This window comes from Zeugodacus cucurbitae, chromosome 6 (genome assembly GCF_028554725.1).
Source record: "Zeugodacus cucurbitae isolate PBARC_wt_2022May chromosome 6, idZeuCucr1.2, whole genome shotgun sequence".
Taxonomy (NCBI): domain Eukaryota; kingdom Metazoa; phylum Arthropoda; class Insecta; order Diptera; family Tephritidae; genus Zeugodacus; species Zeugodacus cucurbitae.
Genome location: NC_071671.1, coordinates 57,472,590 through 57,496,542, shown reverse-complemented (window position 1 = coordinate 57,496,542; position 23,953 = coordinate 57,472,590). Strand labels below are relative to the sequence as shown.

The 23,953-nt window shown below is 29.4% G+C and overlaps 1 protein-coding gene across 4 annotated transcripts in view; it reads left to right on the top strand.

The window, feature by feature from the left end:
* Rem1_1 (uncharacterized) overlaps positions 1 to 23,953 on the top strand; it is a 161,663-nt gene extending 137,710 nt beyond the window's left edge. For all 4 annotated transcript variants that reach the window (XM_054234971.1, XM_054234970.1, XM_054234972.1 and 1 more), the window contains 9 exons: positions 2,296 to 2,397; positions 2,574 to 2,723; positions 3,015 to 3,134; positions 3,595 to 3,689; positions 12,901 to 12,992; positions 14,714 to 14,906; positions 20,973 to 21,108; positions 22,235 to 22,396; positions 23,746 to 23,953. In XM_054234971.1, the coding sequence (XP_054090946.1) occupies positions 2,296 to 2,397; positions 2,574 to 2,723; positions 3,015 to 3,134; positions 3,595 to 3,689; positions 12,901 to 12,992; positions 14,714 to 14,906; positions 20,973 to 21,108; positions 22,235 to 22,396; positions 23,746 to 23,863 (1,168 nt within the window). In that variant the 3' untranslated portion in view covers positions 23,864 to 23,953. The remainder of the gene's footprint in view (positions 1 to 2,295; positions 2,398 to 2,573; positions 2,724 to 3,014; positions 3,135 to 3,594; positions 3,690 to 12,900; positions 12,993 to 14,713; positions 14,907 to 20,972; positions 21,109 to 22,234; positions 22,397 to 23,745) is intronic.

Below are 23,953 nucleotides of genomic sequence, written 5' to 3'. Positions count from 1 at the left end.
TTGTAAAAGTTTTCTCAAAACTTCACCAAAAGTTGCACACCAAGTTTGCTACTAGACTAGATTACATACATATTTTTGTTTCTATACATTTGTATGTATATAAACATTGCTGTTGCTGCATTTGATATTTATATGTTTTCAATGGAAAATTTTTGTTGAAAATTAATTTGTTATTTTTTTCTGTTTCTGTTTTTACTGTACTACAAATTAGAAAGGAACAGAAGCGCGTAGGTGTAATTGTATTAAAATAACTTCATTTCAGCCCTTTGCTCCTTAACTAACGTCGTAAGGCTATTGTCATATGCTAATTTTAAACTTACTGCAATACTGTTAACTTAAAGCTATGCAAGCTTGTATTGTTTTTTGGAAACAAATAGAATAATTTGTTGTTTGCTTTGCATTTTTCTAGGAAAATATCCTGACGTACGCATAATAGCAAAGATTTTAAATATCTTCAGTGCATTTCTTAGATTATAATTTATTTTATTAGTTGGAAAATTTTAATTTTCCATTGCTCAATTATTTTATATGCTCCTCAGACACAAATGTCCTATAAAAGCTTTCATTTCCAACCATATATGAGCAGCTAATTTGTGCTAATTGTTATTCAATTAGCTAATAGCATGGTACAGCTGAGAAATCTTCAACAAAATATTTCTCCCATAACGGGTCAACAAGTACACGTTTATACTATTTCCAAGTCCATTCTAACAACGCTGACCTCAACATGAATACCAGTACATTGTATTTGCGTGCTATCAGCACATTTTTCACAGCAAAAAACACAAACCAATAAACATTGAAAGTAACGGTGAAATCGCTACACATTCTGTGTTTAAAACAGCTAACAACGTAGATAAGCATCTGACTAAATGCACGAGTTCTGCCCACAATAGCTGGCGGCAAGGACCCGCCGCCGCCACGACTCTACTCGCATGTAATTGTCCGACTAATCACAAGTGTTGAAATACAAAGAATGAGGAGTTAAGTTGGGAAAAAAAGTTTCAACGTAGTCGCTGACTTGAATCGCGTGCTTCGGTGCAATTTGATGCAAATGCAGACGGAGCAATGAAGAACATCCTGACACGGACAAGTCTACATATCGACCTTGTTTGTTCAGTACGAAAAAAGGGCCTTAAAGAGTTTCACACATTTGCATCGTTTAACAATGCATTTGCTGTACAAATAGGCGAAGAGTGTGGACAGAAGGAGCTTACATTCATTTAAACAGTTATTGTTGTACCTCTAAGACGTATTTAAATTGTAAATCGTACCTTTTGCTAGACTTACTTGAAGGTGATTTAGGCAATAACCTGGTAATTGTGTCGCTCATTAGTGTTTCAAAATGAGCTGTTAGCACAACTTTCAAGGAAGTTAAAGTGTGTATTGATAGTGGAACTGGGTCAAGTATACTACCTGGAAGCTTTAATTGCTGTTTCAAATTCATTGAAGGCTTCTCTGAAACTAGATTTGAGTTTAATTACAAAATAAGTAATATTGAGGTTTAGTAATAGATTACACAAAGTTTCTAGAGATTAGTAGTGTATGTATTCTTTCAAAGAGAAACATACTGAAAGAAAATATGTGAATCGATAAAAAGCAATGAACCCAAAACTTCTCATTTTCCTTATCGTTTTCTGATTCAAATTTATGCCTAAGCATCATATATGAGGGTGTCATATAAGAGACTTAAAAATTTGTAACTTTGTTCTAAGGCTATATACTGTTAAACTATTTTGGATATATTCTGATAATTGACTTAAATTAAAAACCCACAAACAGATATATAATTAATTAATAACAATTAAGGTTTATTAAGTAATTGTCAGATCTAATTTTGAAAATTTACTTAAATTAAATGACAAAAAACAAATAATAGTTAATTGAACTGTTCTATGGTGAATTGAGTTGTAATTAAGGCTTACTTAATTAATCGATTGACTTAAATTTCTTAATTGATTTAATTAAATGCGAAAATATATGAATATTTTACAGAGTAACATGAGCAATTTCATAAAATTAGTTAATTGAGCTTTTCTAACGTCAATTGAGTGGCAATTAAGATTAAATTGACTTCAATTAAATATAAAAAACAATTTATAGGGTTAAAATTGTACAAAATAGGTAATTCAGATAGATGATATGGAAAATTTAGTTACAATTAAGGATTAAGGTTTATTTGATTAATTGTCTGAACTAATTCTCATAATTGACTTATTTTAATGTTTACTATGGAGTCTAAAAAATCAACTGAAATTTTATTACCTTCTATTTTTCATTTCTTCCTGTTTGCAGTTACGGTTCACCACATCACAGTCGTTCGCAATCGGTTAAAACACCAGGAAGTCGTGCGTCAGGACGTCCCAATCAGTTATGCTTGCCACAACAGCGTTCACGGTAAGTTTGACGACCGACATGACAACATACATATTTCAATAGCAACGCCAAAATATGAGCTCGCAAACGTATGATGTTGTCCAGCGTAAAATTTACATTTTTCCAATTTTATTAATGTCATTAAGTTCTGGAGTCGATATGAACTCATATTTTTCACGATTTCCTTTACTTTATAGCGTCGCTTCAATGCCAAATACTGGCGTCGAGGAGGAGTACTATAGACTGAGGCATTTTTCCATCACAGGCAAAGGTGTAGTCAATCGCGGTGATTCGCTCAAGAGTCGACGCAGTCGTTCCAACAACAGTGTAGCCAGCTCCAATTCGAGGTGAGTGATAGCCGAAAGTGCGTTGGGGAAAGTGGGACACAGAGAGGGCGGAAATAAAAATGCGCTCCTCTGTGTGCTGCAACTGACACTTTGACAATATCATAAATATGATTCATGCAAATATTTTTGTTTCCTTTGAGCATATTTTTAACGTAACGAAGCGAGGAGCTACATATACATTTTATGACGCGTATTGTAAACATTGCCAATTTAATATATTTGTTTTTGATTTTCTTTTCTCGTTTTTGCCGTTTTTGTTTTTCATAATTCGCCTTGTGTTCGTCCGCACAGCACGGAGCACTTGACTGCCGCCCAAATACCAGCGCCGAATTCGGCGCGCACATCTGCCACCTGCAGCTTGGCATCCAGCCGCGAGAGCAGCACTTCAAATCCAGGCAGTGGTCCATACAGGTGAGTGTTTTCTTATTAAATTATATGTATATTGTTGTTGTGGTTGTTTTTTTTTGTTTTTGGTTGTACCACAAGTGCTTATAACTTAAGCCAATTTAAGTGTTTGTAAATTGGAGAGTAAAGTGAAATAAATTGAGATTGAGTTAGATTTTTTGGGGGATTTATATTAATGGATATTAGAGACATTAGCATTAGTGGGGAAACTTGCGGTACTGAATTACAAACGAATTTATATTGAAGACTGTGATACAATATTCCTAAAATTATATTCGCGCTCGAAGCTTAAAGCTTTTATGCAAAATTTAATATGTGACTTTTAAGCTTTAAGCTTTGGCAATACTCAAAATTTAAATCAAATAAAAATTAAGATTTTTTGCTCTCATTTAATATTTTCTCTCCATTAAATTAACATAAAAATCTTCAAATTTCATTAACTAATTATTTTTCTCTACCCCAACAGAGTCCTGATGCTCGGCGGCCCGGCTGTTGGCAAAAGCTCTTTGGTCTCACAGTTTATGACTTCTGAGTATTTGCATGCCTACGACACAAGTATTGGTGAGTAGCCAAACACATAAGCACATTTTATAACTGTAATCAAATAGTCTACATTATACAAATTTGCATATAAAACATCCAACTAAAAATATTAATTCATTCAAAAGTTAAACAATAAATCAAAATTGAATACCCCAACCCCCCCAAAACATTACCCTATTAAATGTACCCATCCACTCCACTTATTTGTTGTTGTTTTATGTGCGCGCCACTAACAGTAAATTATGAGTATGTCTCTTGTCTCTCTCTCTTCAGTTCAAAACACAAATAGCTGATTTAATTAAATTTCGCTTAATTTGCTTAATTTTAGTTTCAATTGCTTTTATAGTATGTCATAATTAATTATAAGCAAGTAGTTGCTATGTCTCGCTGTCTCGTTGTCTGTCCGCCATTTGCACCATTATGTGTCTGTCTGTCTGCCCACTGATTGATTTATAATTTCAAAATGTGTTTTATGTGACTAGTTGGTGTTTGTCTGTTTGTGTGATTGTGTTAGTTTGCCTGCATTTGAAACCTCAGAACGCCTCCATATTTGCTGTCAGTGCTGTTAGTGTTGCCAAATAGCTCTAAAAATTAGACAGAATTGAAATCATTACAATAATCATTTTCATTTTCAATCCTTACAATAGAGCATCCATTATACTTGTCGGCATTATTTAAATGACTGTTCTGTATTCTCTCATACATACATTTATCATAACATAACCCTGTAGAGAAATGAACTAGTTGTAACTAGTGTGGACTGATAATTACTGGTCAGCTGTTTTTTTTATAAAATTCGACTTTTATATTTTGGTCAGCCTCATACAATTTTGATATTAACGAAATTGATTTATATACCAAAGTCTTAGTTAAAAGCGTAAAAATAATAGTGAAAAAATAGAATATAAATGAAACCTTAACTTTTATATACTAAAATATACAAAATTGTCAAAATGCAATAAATTTTTTTTTAAATTCTCGTTTGTCTAATCTTTTAGGACTAGTCTAAAGTCATTCAAAAAAAAAACTAGTTTCAAAAGCAGTACATATAAAACTACTTCCAATGTAGTACTTTATTAACTAGTCCGATTTTGGTCAATAATTTCTAGTTTTTATAATTTTTCCGACTAGTTAAATGTTTCACTGCAATGATTGTTTTGACATTTTCACTTATTTTTATGTTTTCTTAAAATTTCTTTTTGATATCCTTCTGTGCATCGATCGACTTGTCCTGCATACATTAAATTTAAATATATTTTTTATATTTTTATATCATTTGCAACGGTACATTTTTGTTTTATGATTGCTTTCTTTGATTTTAATTTTTCTCGCTTCTTAGCTTTTACAATTTTAATAAATAATAAATAAATTTTAAGACTGCTATATATATTTCTGGCCTAATAATGAAAATAGGTATATTTATGAACGAAAATGATTTTATTGTTTTTCAAAATATTTTACATCAAGATTTATACACTTTTGCATGCGCTCAAACCAATTTTCGAAGCACTTTTTTTGAGCCTTTTTTTGAGCGATTGTCAAATTGTGCGGGATCCAACGAGAACAAACCTTTTTTACGGCCAGGTGTTTATGCAATATCGAATGTATGCTGGTGGGAGAAATGCATAGGCATGCCTTTATCTGAAGGTATGTTACATGACGGTCTTGCATTATCAGTTCACGTAAGGCATTGATGTTTTCTAGCACAACGGCTGTTTTTGGACGACCTTCACGAAATTCGTCTTTGAGCGAGCGTCGGCCACGATTGAATTCCGTTGTACCAGTTTTTCACAGTGCTATAGGATGGTGCTTCATAGCCCTACAAAGATTTTAGTTCATCGATGCACTCTTGTCGCGATAATCCACGTCGAAAGTTGTGAAAAATGATCGCACGAAAATGTTCACGAGTTAATTCCATTTTTTGGCCGAGATGAATTTTTTAATTCCCTATAAACAAAACAATTCACGATTAAATGACAAACCGTTCTGAGTGTTGTTATGCTAAAAAATGTCAAACTTTCCAATGGAAATGTCAGATTGCACCTGGCAACACTTAGTGTTGCCTAGGCCAAAAATATATATAGCAGCCCTCGTAAAAATGTCATGCTTCCATTGAGATCTCAATCAACATCGAATTGTCTAAGGAAAATAATTCTTGTAAACCTTCTTATAAGAAATCGATCATGCATTTGAATTTATAATTTCAAATTCTTGGTAACCTTTTTGTCAATGTCAGTTTTATGAACATTCCCAGAAGTCGTTTTCACCATCTTCAGGCTTTAGAAATAGTCTCATTTTCGAGACGATTTCAGTACTACGTGTCTAGTAAAAATATTTGCAGAATAACCTCAAGAAGATCGAATCTCAAAAAATTCAAATTTTTTTAAGAAACTAAATTATGTTGTTAACTTTAGGACAGTTTAATAGTAACAAATTCCATTTATTATTTATATGTTTCTCAAATTTTTTCATATATTTTGTTAAAGCTAATTATACGGTCATTTGTATTATACATCCTTACCACAAACACACCCTCATCTTCGCGAAATTCGACGCACTTGCAAAACAGCAGATGTTCTGACATGTAAATGCGCACACATACATATATATGTACATATGTATGTAAGTATTTATGACTATATGTGTAGTATGTGAGTGTTTGCAAAAATACAATGTCAGCCACACTAAAGCGCCATAACAGCGCCACATTCACTTTGAAAAATAAAAACAACAACAAGTGTGCACATGACAGCGATTTATGGTTAGTTGGCTGCACTTGCTGCATGTCCTTTGTGTCAGTGTTGTTGGCGTCTGGTTAACTTCCAAAAGCGAAAGCAAAACTAAAATTGCCCTTACTCATACACGACTTTGTGTTTCGTTTGAATGTATGTCTGTGTGTACAAATGTGTATGTGTATGTGATTTGTTTATATTTTGCTGTTTTAGTTGTATTGTTGTTGTTTTTACAATTTTTTACTTTAACTTTTTTCCCCGCCGCTTCAAAGCAATCTGTTTAACATGAATTTATGTTGTGCTATTTATACAAATTCATGCGAATTCGCAGTAAAATTGCCAATCAACATTTGTTTAGCGCAGTTTTTATTATGGTTTTTCCTTTTCACTTGTTGTTGTTGTTTTTGTTTTTTTTTTTTTTGTTTTAAGTACTGCTGATTTCTTGCGCCTTGCTGCTTTGAAGAGTTGTATACATCATCATTTCTCTCGTTTTTTTACTGTCAAATGCTCAAATTAATTTCGAATTTCCACTCACTTTATTCGACGAAACAAAGCAAAAAATCTCCAAAAATAAATCCGAAAAAAATAATTGTACTACAATCAAACAATTACCAAATATTGCAAATACTACATTACGTCAATTTCCATTTTCTCTACACAATTGCGTATTTACAAAATCTCCTTCTACTTATCTTCTTGTTTTCTTCTCCTTTTTTTCAACAACAAAACAAAAAACTACGCTCATATCTATCAACACCATAAACACTTTGATTTTGTACTTTACTGTATAAAAAAACTGAAACGGAAATTCAATTGAAATGTGAATTTATGTGCAAAAAAATTGAAAAAAAAAATTAATTAATGAACTAAACAATATACTAAATGTTGCGAAAAATTAAAAAAAAATTGATTTAAAATGAAAAAATAATAATATTTATCTAACAATAATAAATTGAATTCATGTTCTAAAAATAAAACCAATACTGGAAAATTATACCAAAATAATATATATATAAAAAATAAAAATAATAATAATTTTTCACTATTTATTTATTTACATTATTTACTACAATTATACATAACGACACAAAATTTAAAAAACATATTTAAAAATTTTTAAATTTTATATTAATTTTTTTATTTTCTTTACTAATTTATTAATTAATTTGTTTTATGATAAATATAAAAAATTAAACCGGCCAAATTAAAAAAAAAACTCAAAATATGAATAATAAAAATATATTTATTTTATTTTTTTTATATTGTGTTTCAAAATTTTATAAATAACAAACGAAAAACATAAAAAAAATAATTTTGTATAAAATATATATATTTTTTTAATTTTTAATTTTATTTTTTAATAATAAAAACGCATAAAAAATTATTAAAAAAAATATTTTTATTATTAAATAAATATTAAATATTATTAAAAAAAAAATTATAATAAAAACGGATACTAAATTGATAAAAAATATATATATATATAACGAAATAAAAATATTTAATTGAGAAAATTTAATAAAAATTAATAATAATTAATAAAATATAAAACAATAAAAATTATTTCTTCGATATATACATAAAAAATATTTAATATTATACTACTAAATATCTTCCTTTTTAATAAATAATCTTCCTAATAAATATAAAAAATTAAACCGGCCAAATTTAAAAAAAAAAACTCAAAATATGAATAATAAAAATATATTTAAAATTATATTTATTTTATATTGAGTTTAAAAAATTTATAAATAACAAACGAAAAAATAAAAAAAAATAATTTTGTATAAAATATATAATTTTTTTAATTTTTTATTTTATTTTTTAATAATAAAAATGCATAAAAAATAATTTAAAAAAATATTTTTATTATTAAATAAATATTAAATGTTATTAAAAAAAAAATTTTATAATAAAAACGGATAATAAATTAATAATAAATATATATATAACAAAATAAAAATATTTAATTGAGAAAATTCAATAAAAATTAATAATAATTAATAAAATAAAAAACAATAAAAATTATTTCTTTGATATATACATAAAAAATATTATTATATTACTAAATCCCTCTAATATTTATTATATTTACATAAACAAATAAAAAATAATAATTTCGATGTTTTCTAATCTAAAAAAAAATATTTTATTTTATTATTAAAAAATATTTACTTATAATCTTGTAATAAAAAATTTTAAAATATTAAAAAAAATAATTAATTATATTATAAATTCTAAATATTTAATATAAAACTATATAAACTTAAAATTATGCACTTAATCTTGCTTTAATATATATAATCTAAATGTAAATATAAAATATATATATCAAACAATTTGTTGGAAAATTAATTGAAAATATAAAAAATATTAATTAATTAAATTAAAAATAATTAATAAAAAATAAATTATAAAAAATAAATTAATAAAATTAAACTGTCTAAAATTTTGCCCAAATCTTATCACAAAATAAATAATATATCTCTATAAATTAAAACAATTTAAAAAACATTTTCAACACACTAAAAATTACGCAGATCTAAGTCAACCACCTTTTTCCGCATCGCTAGCAGGTCCATGCGAGATACGCATAGAAATCGAAAAACCCGCAGACGGTAAAGCCACTAAAGCTTGATGAACTTACTTTATACATAAGTTGTTTTTATGCCCTACATTTCAAGTAAAAATTTTCAAAATTAGCTAAAAACAAATCAGAGCTTATAAACACTAAAGTGTCTACAAAGTATTTATTCCAAAATTTGCTATAAATTGTTTGCGAGTAAAAATAAAATTTGAATTTCAATATTTATATAATATATTTGCTAATATACACACACGTATTTTATGAACTAAAAGCACACCTTTTGCAACACAACTGTTTTAGTAGAAATTTTCTTAAAAAACACAAACAACACTTAAAACCCGCCAAGCACAAAATACTATATAGACAGCACAGCTTCAAACCAATTGCACACAAACAAACATAACCACACAAAGTTGACATTTGTCAACTTGTAATCCGCCAGCACAACATTTATATCCACTTTAATAACGGTTTTTTTAAATTATTACTACAAAGTAGCCGAATTGCGGTAGTCTACACACTCTTTTACTGCTGTTGAGTTCCTCTACCTCTTATTTATAAGATTTTCTTCTTCTTTCTTTCTGTTCATCAGACCTTCTTAAATACAAAACTTTTCAACCACCACCAAGTCATTAAATTGACATACTTGCAATGACACTTATTTGCGCATATTACTTACATGTGTTCATTTGGTTTTACTGAGTACAGTTACGTTAATCTCGCACGAGATTTATTGCCGTACAAATGTGTCAACTTCAAATGCGAAGTTTACTTAATGAAAAGCGTTCTTTACTTGATAGTCTCCTTCTCACTCACACTCACTCACTTGCTGCTCTAAATCTCCCTTCATACTTCTCTCTATATCTCTCTCTCCCTCTCTCTTTATGAATATCCTTTATAAATAAACTTTTCTCATATGTAGCTTTGTAAATAACACAAGTTTAACTTATGTGTCTTCAACGGAAGTCATTTGACGTATGTATCATCCACTCAGTTCTCAGTTTGTTGCTTTGAGCACTCAGACAATATTAAGTTTGTTATACCTCAGCTCCCTACTTCTCCTACGTCGTCAACACATTGTCAGCACACAACTAATTAAAGATTGCAAACTGTTTTGCATACCTTCATTAGCAGCAACCAAAACAACAAGTTTTCTTAATAGTTTCAATCAGTTATGTATGCGACTATATCTACACACAGATTTACCCTTTTAATTACACACTGGCTATTTTACAACTATACAGACTATCTGTACATACTTACAAAAAACCTCAAAAACTGTAAAATATACTTTCTTCATGCAATGATTTTACCAAGTTTTGCTCAACTTTTTAGCTTTTTTTTATTATTTGAGCGCAAGCTTCAGCTGCATAAATATTGTAGTTTTCGAAGAGTTGTTTAAAAAAACAGTTACAAAATATTATATTTTCAACATTTCGAGTATGTATTTTGGGAATGTTGTTCATTTTGTCAGTTTGTTTTTGTGGCCTGTTCTTGAGATGTGCCTTTTGTGGTTGCTCAATGTTAAAATAAATAAAATTGAGAAGAAAGTTTTGCTGAAATTATTTATGTACAATGTTGTTTATGTATACCTGCTTTAACAGTAAATAAGTCATGAATATTTTACTGCTTAATGTAGGCTTGAAAACGACACATTTTGCCAAATAAACTCAAAATATTTGAAACATTTATATCAAAGCGGTATCAATTCAACAAAGAAAGCAGTATTTTTTCATATAAAAAATTATTTTCGGTTCCTTTTTATTAATTAAAAAAATATCAAAGTGTTTCACAAGTTCAGTTTAAGTAAATTGAATGAAATAAACAGCTATTTTTCTTAAATTTTTTTCTAAATAATACTTTAATTTCTGTTATTTTTTATAGCAAAAATTTTATTTATATTACTTTATATTAATAAAAAGAATGTTAAATTGTTCCACAAGTTCACTTTGACTTATTTACATTTTAAGTTGCACGAAATGAGCAGCGTTTTTTCATAATAATTATTTATTTTATTATTTATTAATTTATATTTATAATATTATAATAATTATTAAATTTATTATAATTTTTATTGATCGAAAAATGCTTTTTTCGAAACAAAAATGTTTCTTATATTTCTTTTTATTAAACAAAAAAAAGTATTAAAGTGTTCCACAAGTTCAATCTAACTTATTTCTTGCTTCTATTACCTTCATTTTCTCTATTTCCTTAAATTCTTTCGAACAATTTTTCTTCTCCATTTACTCACAAATGCGCCATTTGCTAAAGAAGCTCTTGAAAACTTTCAAATATTTTTCCTTTTGATTTCATTTCATTACATATACATTGCTACCGTTTTTCTAATGCCACCTTTTTCGCTCATACCATCTATACCTTTCATTTTCCTTTCCTTCCACTTTCAACAGCACCACTCGTGCTTAGTGTCTTCATTATGTCACCACAAGCCAGCTGCTGCTTGCAATCTTTTTATTACATTTTTGTTATCATTATCACTTATTTTTATCTCCTTTCAATCGTTATCCTTTTGTGGGTCACTTTATTAAGCATTTCAATGTTTCTGTTGATGCCTTTTTGAAGGTCTAATTGACAGTGATATTAACGGAGAGAGTTTATATACGTGCGCATATATGAGTTTCTATATTGCTATTGCTGTATGAATATGTATTTTTGCGTCGATTAATTTTTAGTATAAACTCATAACAATAACAATAATAATAATAAGCGGTTTGTGGGATTAGACCACAGGCACGTTATCGGTAAGCCACTAAAGATTATGATATGAAGTAGACATAATAAACATATGTACATATGTCGTATTCTTCTCGCATATCTCTAACAGTGGCTCACAATATTTGAGACATTTTTTAAATAAAATAATCTACGGAAGATTGTTTTAATACTTATCAATAAAAAAATTTATACAAAAAAATCGCATGCGACTATTTGATAAAGTTAAATAATCAAATTTTCTTTAATATGTTTAACAAATTTCCGATTAATTTTTCTCACATAATTTCGTAGAAAATTTAAATGTCTGCGCTCAATAAAGTGCCAAATCACTTCATTAAAAAATGCCAAGAAACCAGCAAAATTTGATATTAAATACAAGAACAGAGTGTGGCAAATGAAGCAATTTTAATGTGTAGCAATGGCAGCAATTTTCAAACACACTTAAATACTCACATGTAGAGAAACGGTACTCTTAAAACTCAATAGCACTTTGTAAATTTGAAGCGTTGTTGCTCATACGCCTGGGGGTACTTCAGTTAAATTTAAATTCATTCGAACTACGCAGAAATTTATTTAAAATTGCAAAATTCCAAGCAATGTATATACAAGCATATAAAAATTGCATTTAGAATTTTTACTAAAATATATTTTGAATATTTTATTTCCAAAAATCATTAAGCACCAAAACAATTGCTTTTACTTATAGAATTACCAAAGCGAGTTCGAATATCAACTGAATATTAAATATTGAACTATATATTGCACCTTCATTGAACCAAATCTCCCATCGACCAAATCTCCTCTTTCAAACGTTTTCTAGAGGTTTTCATGCAACACACATACACACATACTCGTACAAACTGCCCACTCATTACAATATACATATAACAGTAAAGTTAATTTCGTTCATGCATATTTCATATTGTTTTCCTTTGTTTACATAACATGTTATCAACTAGTCAGCATACGAATTTGTGTAACTAATCAACTGTGTTGAAAGCTTGTTGGTTGCTTGTTTTGTGGCATGACCCAGAAAACCACCAAATTTGTTGTTATTTACTGTTAGACATCTAGTATAGTTGCAGTAGATAAACGCAGTTCATTTTAGTAACAATATTATTGTTATCATATATTTAAATATATACATTGTTGTGCTAATATTTGCTCTTTTCTACAGATGATGAATCTGGCGAGAAATCCGTCTCAGTATTACTCAGCGGCGAGGAATCCGAATTGATTTTCATTGATCATGCATATACAGAAATGAATGTAAGTATAATTAAGAATAGTTTTTTTTTATTTATGAGTAGATGATTACTCAAGAGTATATATCGTAAAGTTCAAAGCGAATAATTTGGAGAAAAATATTGAGTTAATTTAATAAAAAAGGAATTATTTTCTGGGAAATCAAAGTCTAAAAATCGTATATATAATATAGTCATTTCCCTCTAGAAAATTAACATCCTTCTCCACCGCAAGATAAAATGATTTTAATGAACTCAACCCGTCGAAAGTGACTTGTGGTCATATTGTGCCTAAATTTTATAGTGAGTTTTTAAATATTGTATAGGAAAAACTCATGCTAATTTAATTAAGGTAGTCTCTTTCGAGGTTTTAATTAATTCTAAACATCAACTATAAATTAAAATTATTTTCGAAAACTAGCTTTTGATTAATTTTTTTTAATCTCTTGTATTCCGAATTCAATATATTCGTCTAGCAGAATGTCTCATATTTTCACTATTCATATATATATACTTTTAGTTTTTTCTTTCTTAAAAAAAACTCAAAAAACAATTCAAAAATAAAATTTCAAATATCGAAAACAAATTCAAAAATATATTTCACAATATTTTTCCAAAATTTTAAAATTTTGTAAAAAAACATCAATTTTCGAAATTAATTTCAAAAAAGTTTACAAAAAACCCAAATAAAAAAATCAATACTATAAAAAAAAATTCGAAATTAATTTCGAAAAAATTTCCAAAAAATAATTTTCAATACTTTTTTAAAGTGTTAAAATTGTATTTTTTTATTAACGAGACACAAAAAAATTTTTCACAGTATTTTTTCAAAAATTTAAAATTTTTTTTTTAATTAAAACTAATTTTTCGAAATTAATTTCGAAAAAGTTTCCAAAAAACCAAATAAAAATATAATTTTAACACTTTAAAAAATTTCGAAATTAATTTCGAAAAAATTTCCAAAAAATAATTTTCAATACTTTTTTAAAGTGTTAAAATTGTATTTTTTTATTAACCATCTGAGACACACTTAACAACAATAAAGACCTCTTGAAAAGAATTCTAAACATGTCTTGCCCACCTACTTCTGACGCACACTGTATGCACCAGCTTAAAACAAATAAACCCATCAAGAGCCAGACACAGCTGATTGAAATGAAAATGACGGTCACATCCTTTGGCCACTTGATGATGCTGGCAATGGTTTGACGCACTTAAGCACCGCAAGCACACACCCATGCAGTAGAACTGACTATAGAGCGCCACAGCTGTGATCATATGCTCGAGTGCGCCAACTAGTTTGTATGCGTGCCATTGATTGTGCGATTTGTTTCTTTTTTGGTATTCTACTGACCATTACCACATGTAATGCAATTTGCTTAAATGCAAATAATCGAGCTAAATTGTCGGAAAGACAGCTGCTCTTGACCTTTAGCCATTTATATCTGGCGAAATAAAGCAAAAGAAGCTTACGGGCAATTTATAACATATTTAGTGGCATTTAAATTTTCAGACTCACGCTGTCAATTCTCAGATTTGACATGCAGACTCCACCACCCTCTTGAGTTATGCAGCTATTTTTATAAATTTTATACATATATATTTCGATTTTTTCCTATCAATCTCCCACACTCTTCTATAAATCAAATTAACGCATTTTTCTTCTCTTATTTTCATGTGTCTCTTCTGCTTCGTTTAATCGAATTTGGTCGCCGTCGTTTTTTGGTGATGCTCATCAATTAACAGCCCGATGATTGCCTATCCAGTTATGATCCACATGGTTATTGTGTCATTTATTCGGCTGCTGACCGCAGCAGTTTCACTGTGGCCGAGCATGTGTTGCAAGTCTTATGGACGAATCAAAATATCGCACAAAAAGCTGTCATTTTAGTGGCAAATAAAGCCGATTTGGCGCGGAGTCGACTGGTCACATCCGATGGTGAGTAGAAATATTTGTATTAATTAAAATTAAATTTTACAAAGAGTATATTAAAGAGAGAAGTAACAAGAAAATTTATATATAATATGTTAAAAATAAATTACCAGAAAAGCTCAAAAAAAGCTCCCCAAAAGCTTTCTAAAAGATGAATAAAAGCTATCGAAAAACAAAATATGGCAAAAATAATTCAAATAACCACGAACAAATAATCAACAACAAATATTTATACATTTTTCTCAACATTTAATTCGAATTTTCTTCAACTCGTAAACACAAAAACAAATACAAATACATACCGTAACTTCTTCATCAAGCACTTAAAGCCACAATTTTGGATAAGCCACTCATGTATAAATAAGCGCATAAATTGGCAAACTCTTCGGATTCGGCTTACTGGCTTTTCCAAAAAAGAAACAATAACAAAATAACTGTAACTGTACCCAGTGAAAAAACATCAACTCATTGTTCTAGTAAAGCATGCTATTCAAGGTTAAACCGCCTAAGATTATGCTATGTAATTTTTTATTTCATCGCCCCAGCTGTGCCCAATTCTTGCACATAATACAAATAGACAATTTTACCTAGACTCACCCCCCCAGTTTCTACTTCATGAATATATTTAATTTACTTCTGCATAATGGCATTTATTTTGCTCAATCATTGCGAGTTCGGTCGTTTTTTGCCATTTTTCTGTTTTTTTTTTTGTTTTATCTCGCATTATTTTTTGTTCTCCGACAAGTAATTTCAATGTTCTCTTTATAACTGTTGTTGTTGTGGGCACAACAAATATCAATTTGATTGCATAAAATCCAGTAAGCTCCTTTAAATGAAATTAAATTGCAGAAAAAGTGAGACTGGGAAAGTTTAAGTGATCACAGATTTTATTGAAATGTATTTAAAGAACTGGAACCCTAAAAGTAGGCTGTGTTTTTAATAAGAAACTTAGAGACTTCTTCAATTGATAATGTAGTGAGCTGAAAATTATTTAACTTAGTACCAGGTTTGTCTTTTGCTTAGGTATACATTATACTTAAACATGTGCAATATGTTGATGTGTTGCCATCTTTCCCGAAATTAAAATTAAATACAATTTTTAAGAAATTAAAATTATTTAAATTAAATTATTTTGTAATATTTTACAGTTTTTTCAAGAGTTAAAAAAAAAAAATATTTTAAGGTTGCCAACTTTCAAACAAGTTAAAATATAGTATTCTGTCAAATTAAATTTATTTCGGGATAGATATTTTAAATTACTCTAGGATCGGTTTTTATTTTATAATTATTATACATATAGCATATTGCCGGTGTTGCCATCTATTCTGAAATTAATCAAATAATTAAGAAATGTTAAATATTTTATTTTTAAAATCGTAAACGTTAGCGTCTATTATAGCTCCTAAAAAAATAAAAAAAAATTTTGAAAAAATATAGGGTTGCCAACTTTCAAAAAAAATATATATATGATTATATCGTATTTATTTTATTTCATGCTAGATAATTAATTTTTAACTCTCTAGGAATCGTTTTCAAATTACAAAAATATACAGATTCTATTTAAAATTTTCGAACTTAACTCTGTCTCAAGTTCACAATTTTTCCATATTTTTAAATCTAAAAAATATTTCTATCACACAGATTTGTTCTTCAGTTTCAAATTCTGTACCTATATCTATGAAAATATGTGCAAAAAAATATTGCTTCCTTTTCCTGTTTCCTTATTCAATAGTGAAAGTCCAATACTATTAACTGCACAAATATTCAAATATAAATTTGTATTTGCAAATGTGCCAGAACCTATCTACTTCACAAGCTGTCAACTTGAGTTCACCTGAAATCCCACTTAGTTCCGCTTCCGGTGTGATTTGCAACCCTGATACTTTGGTAGTTATGAAATTGTTGGAGTGTACGCATAACAAATAAAGACTGTCTTCCTACAAAAAAAAATCGAAAACTAAATCAAGCATGATAACTTTATGGCCACACTGGAAGCCTTAAAAATATTTGCTATTTCCTTTTTGTGTGCGATTTGTGGCAAGCAGCACCACCAGCACCAGAGTGTTTTAAGTTGGCAATCAAAGCAACAAAATTACGGCACGAATCATGAGTGTAAAAGTTTCTTTCAGACGAGACAATTACTTGCAACGCTGTCTGCTGATTTTGTGTCAGGGAACTGAAAAAAAGTTGAAAAAGTTTTTGACGAAGTTCGAAGTACTCACATTTCAGTGCAACTTAGTTGGTTCCCGTACTTCTCAATGTAAATGCGCCAGTAAATAATCAAGCACCAATTGAAAGAAATATATTTCACTGTAACTGCATAGTTTGAGTTTGTTGCGAACTTCTACTTCAGCTAAATGCTAACAAAAAATGCTTGAACAACATTAAAGTTGAGTAGAGTGTAGAATAATGCGAGTTTTCGATTACAAGAAAATGTCAGACAACACAACAAGTCACTTCCCGAAACACAAAGAAAATCAAAAAATATACATAGTCAATTTTACAGTTATACAACAAAAAAAAACACCTTTTCTCAAACTCTATTGAGTTCAAGCAACGCTTTTTGACACGCAATTGTGTGCGCCACTGCGTATGAGTGACATTTTTTCTTAACTATTTTATATTTTCATCGTTGCTGTTGACCGTTATGGTCAAACTGTTTGTTTGTTTGCTCTCTCTTACTCCTTCCATTAACTTTGTATTTGTTTTGCTCTTTTTCTCAACTGTGTTTTTTTATTATTATTGTTGTACTCATGCGTTATTATTGTTATTGCCACAAATGAAAACGCACACTAAGTGACATTGTTTGCTTTTAATTAAGAAGCAATTTCAATAAAACGCAAACAACATTTTCTCTGTTGACATAGTAAAGTTTTATTTTTGTGCTGAAAAAATGTTGATTTTCTGCAATTCAAGTACCTTTAGTTGTTTGTTTGGTATTAAAAATTCACACGCTGTAGTTAAAGGCCAAGGTGTTATTAAAAATTAATAGCACATTAATAACAGTTGCCAACTTTTGTGGACTGTGTGTGTGTGTGTGCTCAAGTGCAGTAACAGCTTGTAACAGCTTTATAATTTCTCGCAAAGTTGTTGGTAAAATGTTTCTAACACAATGAAGGCGTCATGTCACGTGTGTGTTGGGCTACCATACTTGCAAAATTATAAAAAAAAACATTATTTTTTAGAAATGCTTTGTATCTTTTTTTCTGTGAATTTGAAATTAAATTAAGCAAATTTGAACATAATTATAAAGTGGTTGCCACCTGTATTGAATTAAAAATTACTAAAAACATAAAAATAATGCACATAATAGCAATTCAGCAATCTAGACATTGAAATAAAAACTTGTATAAAAAATAGCGTTGCCACTTGGTTAATTTTTTACAAAAAAAAACTGAAATTTTTGAAAAGTTTGTAAAACTAGTTTAAAATGCTTTAATTTAGATATACTCGTACATATTGTAATAGCGTTGCCACCTTTATACAATTTCTAAAAAAAGCTTTAACTAAAATTAGAAATATATTTTTTGTTGGTTTAAGGTAGAAATATTTTTAATACTAATGACAGAAAATGATTTTAAAAAATATGTAATAATCAATTAATTGAAATGTTGATCTATTTTCATTATTTTGTTTATTTCAATTTTTTATTTAATTTTATTTGTTTATTTATTTGTTTCTTTTTTATTTTATTTTTTATTTTTTTTTAATATTTTTGTTTTATTTTTTTATTATATTTTTCAACTTTTTTTTAATTTTTATCCCTGCCATTTCACCATTCAGTCCATTAGTAATAACTTTTACCGCTAAAAATCCATAACTGAAACTCAATCTCTAAATACCGCTAAATACTTATTACAGTAATCGATATGTCTATTGAAATCCAATATAATTCACATACTCAACTTTCACTCCATATGTTCCACATTATAATTCTCGCTTTTTATTGACACTTGTAATTCGAGCGAAATTTTCACTTTTTATAGCAAAACATAAATATGGTTCATTATCAAGCCTAATTTATATATTAATGTCAATGCTTAATGAACTTCTGGTACTCAATTAACAAAATACATAAATCGTGTATTTTTTTATGCCCTCACACACACCCCCTCTCGTATTATAAATAATCACATGGCGAATTGTTATCACACAGTTATCTGTGTTGCCCATATTCGAATGCCAAAATAAAAACACGCACAAATTCGACAATTTAATGAGGTCGAAGCAATGAAATTAATGTTGTTGCCACAATATTTCATTCGCATTCAACAATATGCTTGCACTCATTTATTTATTTATGTCACGCTGTTGATTTTCGGTAGCATTTTGCGGATTATATGGGATGCGGATTCGTGTGTGAGTTAATAAAGTCGTTTATGTATGATGGCATTAAAAATCCAACTGGCCGATATTAAATACACGCATTTATGACAGCATTCATTTGTGCATGCATCATGCCATGAAGTGCAATAAAATCGCATGCTACAAAATTTCGCTGATTTTTGGGAAATTATTTTACGAGTAAAAGTTGTTGGCGGTAGAGGAAAGTCGTATTGACTGCATGTGGTTCAGTGTCATTGGTGCGTGTTTTTACTAAATTTTGGTATAAGTTTGACTTGTTATTTGCATTTGCGCCAAAATGTAGGCAACGTTTCAATATTTGTCTAATCCTCTCATTACTTCTTATCAATTTTTGTAAAACTGAATAATACAAACTGTTAAAATGGTAAACTGTTTGGAAATTATAAAAGTTAAAACAAAGGTCAAATGATATTCAGACTCTATATGTAATTTTTTTTTAATAAAATATTTAAATTTTCGAAAAATATATTTCTTTGAAAAAAAAAATTCAAAAAATAATATGAAAAATTTGTTTTAAAAATTTAAAAGTAAAAATGTTCGAAATTTTTTTATGAAAAAACTATTTTCGAAATTATGTTTTTGAAAATTTTTTTTGTATTATTATTTATATACACTTTTAAAATCGTTATGGTTTCAAAAGTGTTTCAAAAAATATATCCTTATTCAATCTCTGGAATAAAAGTATGTATATTTTTCATACCCACTGTTAGCACTTCGGCTTAGATTTTTCTATAAAAAAATTTTATATTTATTTTGTAAAATTTTAAAATTAATTTCACTGATTAATAATTTACAATCCAGTATTTTATAAATGTGTTTAAAGGCTAGAGTTGCCATTACAAAGTATTGACTAAACAGTTTGCCAAAATTTTTGAAAATTTTTCGGAAATTGTCTTTCTACCTTGTTTTGTATTTATATTTAGGATGTTGTTGTTTTAATAGATTTCCATTTTCTAAAGTTCCAAACTTTTGGAATAATAATTTTGTTTATTATGAATTTCCCAATACTATTATTCTCTATTAAAATACTATTATTCATGAAATAGTTATAAATAAACAGTTATGTAAGTACTTTTGAAATTGGAAAAAATTGGAAACTTTATAAATCGCTATATAGGCCTTCTCTCTCTCGTAAACCCACGCCCACACAATTTCTTTGACATGTTTTTTCAATATCACATTCGACGCTGTAAATAAAACTTGAGTGTAATAAAAGTTTTTGTGACTTTGACATTGACGAATGCCTATAAAAATCTACCGTTACAACGTCAGACGTCTGAAACACGCATGATTAACACACTTATAGCCACCCAAAAAATGCAGTTAATATTCAGCGAGAGAAAGAGAGAGAAAGCGAAGCTATCAAGCACTTTGGCAATCAAGTGGAACTTTAAACTGCACATATGAATGTTCGAATAACCAAAGCGATAAACGAAAGTAAATAATTCATTTCGACCATTAAAATTTCATTTATTACACAGACAGCGATTACGTCATGCGCAACGGCATTGAACTCTTAAACTATTAGCGAACATTTGCGTACAAACCTGATAGCTGTAAATGAGAGCGAAATAAAAAAAAGAAGAAAAAATAAACACTTTCAATTAAGCATTTATTACTTGTTGATGTTGTTGTTGATTTCATTAACGCATTTAGCAATTACACTAACTCATATGTTTTTGTTGTTTTTCTTGTATACAATTACAGAGGGCAAAGCCATGGCCACCGCCTATGATTGTAAATTCATTGAAACGTCAGTGGGCATAAATCACAATGTCGATGAGCTGCTGGTCGGTTTGTTGTCGCAGATACGTTTGAAATTGGAAAACCCGGAAAAATCAAGGTGAGTTCACATTCGAAATAGAAATTGGAATAATTGAAACGATAATGTCGCCACTTGAGTGGCAATGAGCGAGTGAGTGTGTGTGTGAAAAAGTGAGCCTCAAAACAATTTTAATTACATTGTCAAAGCCAAGGGTGATTGCAATAAAAGTAAAAACAACAAAAAAAAATAGAATGAAGAAAAGCGCAAAAAAGAAAACGTAATTGACAAAGTGATTGCAGTGGCAAAGCGTAGAGAAAAAATAGATGCACTTTGGCTAGTCACATACGAGGTGTGTTCAAAAAATAACGGGAATTTGTGAATTATTGACCAAAAACAATTCTGTAATGATGTCTCATCCTCTGTAATCGCCAGATATGACTCCGTGTGACTATTCCCATTTCAAAAAAAGAAGAGCCTTACGAACTGTGTCTTACAAGCATCCGGGAAATCGCTAAAAGAGTCCAAAGGTATCACAAAAATGGAGTTTCAGAAGTGCTTCGACAATTGGAAGAAGCACTCACTTGCATAACATCGAAGGCGGACCTTTTTGAAAGCGACAACATTAATTTAAATGAATGAATATTTTTTTTAAATTACAAAAATTCCCGTTATTTTTTGAACATACTCGGACAATATGTATTTATATATGTGTGTGTGTGTGCATTAGTGCTGAAATTTGAAAACAAAAATTGGAAACAAGCAAATGGCAATATGCATGAAAGCAATTAAGCCAATTGAAGAGCCACATCACACCGTATGCCAGAGCTCGTCGCCGCCATCATGTTTGGAGAGCAAATACATTGATTGTCTGCCCTTAAATGAATTGCAGCACAGCGCGCCAATACAAAAAAAAACACTCTCCTACAATACAAAAATACATACAAATATACATATACATATATACATATATATATATTGTCTACGCGCTGCCTACTTTGTGCTGTCACCATGATTGCTTTGTTCTATGCCAGACGCTTTTGTTTTTTCTTTTTCACTTTTGCCACACATTTGGAATTTTCAATTCTCCACTTTAGCTCAGTTCGTTTGCTTATTTATTCAACTAACCTCTTCACCCTCCATTTTTTATTTACACATTACACACAGTTTTACATTCGTCCATTACAATTCTCTTCTCTTCTCACAGGGATCTATTCCGTAAGCGTTCGATACGTAAATCGAAGCGTCGCGCCTGTTCGCCACTTGGTGGCGCCTGTCTCACCGGTGGCACTAACCCCAACACTCCGTTGGGACCGATGAATAATGTCATTTCCGATGTCAATACACCGCCCGGCAGTGCACAAAGCAGGTGAGTAAACGATGCTGTAGCGCCACGGCAGCTGTCTAGTGATGTCTAGATGATATTAGGATGGTCAAAAAGTTGAAGAAAAGTTTTTGTTTTTTTAATGGAAAGGGTGGAAAAGTATGTGCGAGGAAAAAATTTGAGAGGACTAAAAAAGGAAAAAATAAGAAATTTCAAGAAATCTTAAAAAGAAATTATACTAAAAGTAATCAAGTTTTCAGGGTTGTTAAAGCGACAGTTTTTATTGCTTTTTATAAAATATTATGCCCCTTCAAACCCATTAAAATCATATCATAAAATAATTTATAGATTTTTATAAATATTATAATTGCTTTTCTCTGACCCATTTCTAATTTAATTGATTATTTAGATAGCGAAAAGCCAACATAATAGTTTCAGAAACACCAGTTCTGAGATTTTTGAAAAAATAAGTTTTTTTTCTAATTTTGATATTAAAGCTCGTAACAAGGAATTAGAAGTTGTCTTATTGAAAACCGAGCGAGTTAAACTCCCGAATTATTGAAAAATATAAATCTTAAAGTAATCTCAATGCTCTGAATGGATTTTCTGGCACGAAAAAGCTGTTTATAAAATCAAAAAGTATAAAAGTATTTCGTTCGCTCTTTCAAAAAAAATCTCTTTTCTTTTAAATGCTTCAATATTACTTAATTTGTTTTAAATTAAAAAGAAAAAATGTAAAAAAAAAAAATATTTCTTTAAGCAAGTCGAACCTTTTTAATTGTTTACTTTAAATATCTTTAATTATTAAAAAATCGAACCACCCTAATGTATACTAATGACTATCATAATAATGTAATCAGTTAGAACGAGAAATGGTTTTGTGGTTAGAAAATTTTTGGTTAGGTAATATTATGTTGACCGCAAAAATTTTGCCATTTTAATAGTTGTTGGTGGTGGATTTTTTAAAGACCTGGACAGACTAAAGCCAGCACACAATAGCTTGTGATTGAAAAAATAACAGTATTGTATATTTTATGTGATAGTAGCAAAAGTAAATGACGACAGCTTATAAATATTTATGGGTTGTAATGAGAATTCCATAGTTGTACGAACAGTTTTTTGTAGGAAGTTAGGTATTTTTAGGAAAAATGAAGTTTCACAGAGATATCACTTAGTTCGCAACTAAAATTTTTAAGAATATTTATATATAATAATTAAAATTCCCGTTATTTTTTGAATACCCAAATATAAAGGAGTTTTTTTTTTTCAAAGTTTAAATACATTTTTCGACCATTTTTGCCACCGAAATTTGCACCATTCTTGCCTCCGAGACATATCAAGTTCCGCTAAAATTATTAAAAATAATAATTATTTTCGTTTTCTTATCCTTCCAGCCCCCGCAAATATCGTGGCTCCCGCACATCGACCAGCCTAAAGGTGAAAGGTCTCTTGGGACGCGTCTGGGCGAGAGACTCCAAATCGAAGAGTTGCGAAAATCTGCATGTTTTGTAAGCAGTCGCGTGCATGTGCTATTCGTCTCAATCGTCTTTGTGCCGTGCAACGCGTGAATGCTGTGTGTGAATGTATTGTGTTTCTCAAATG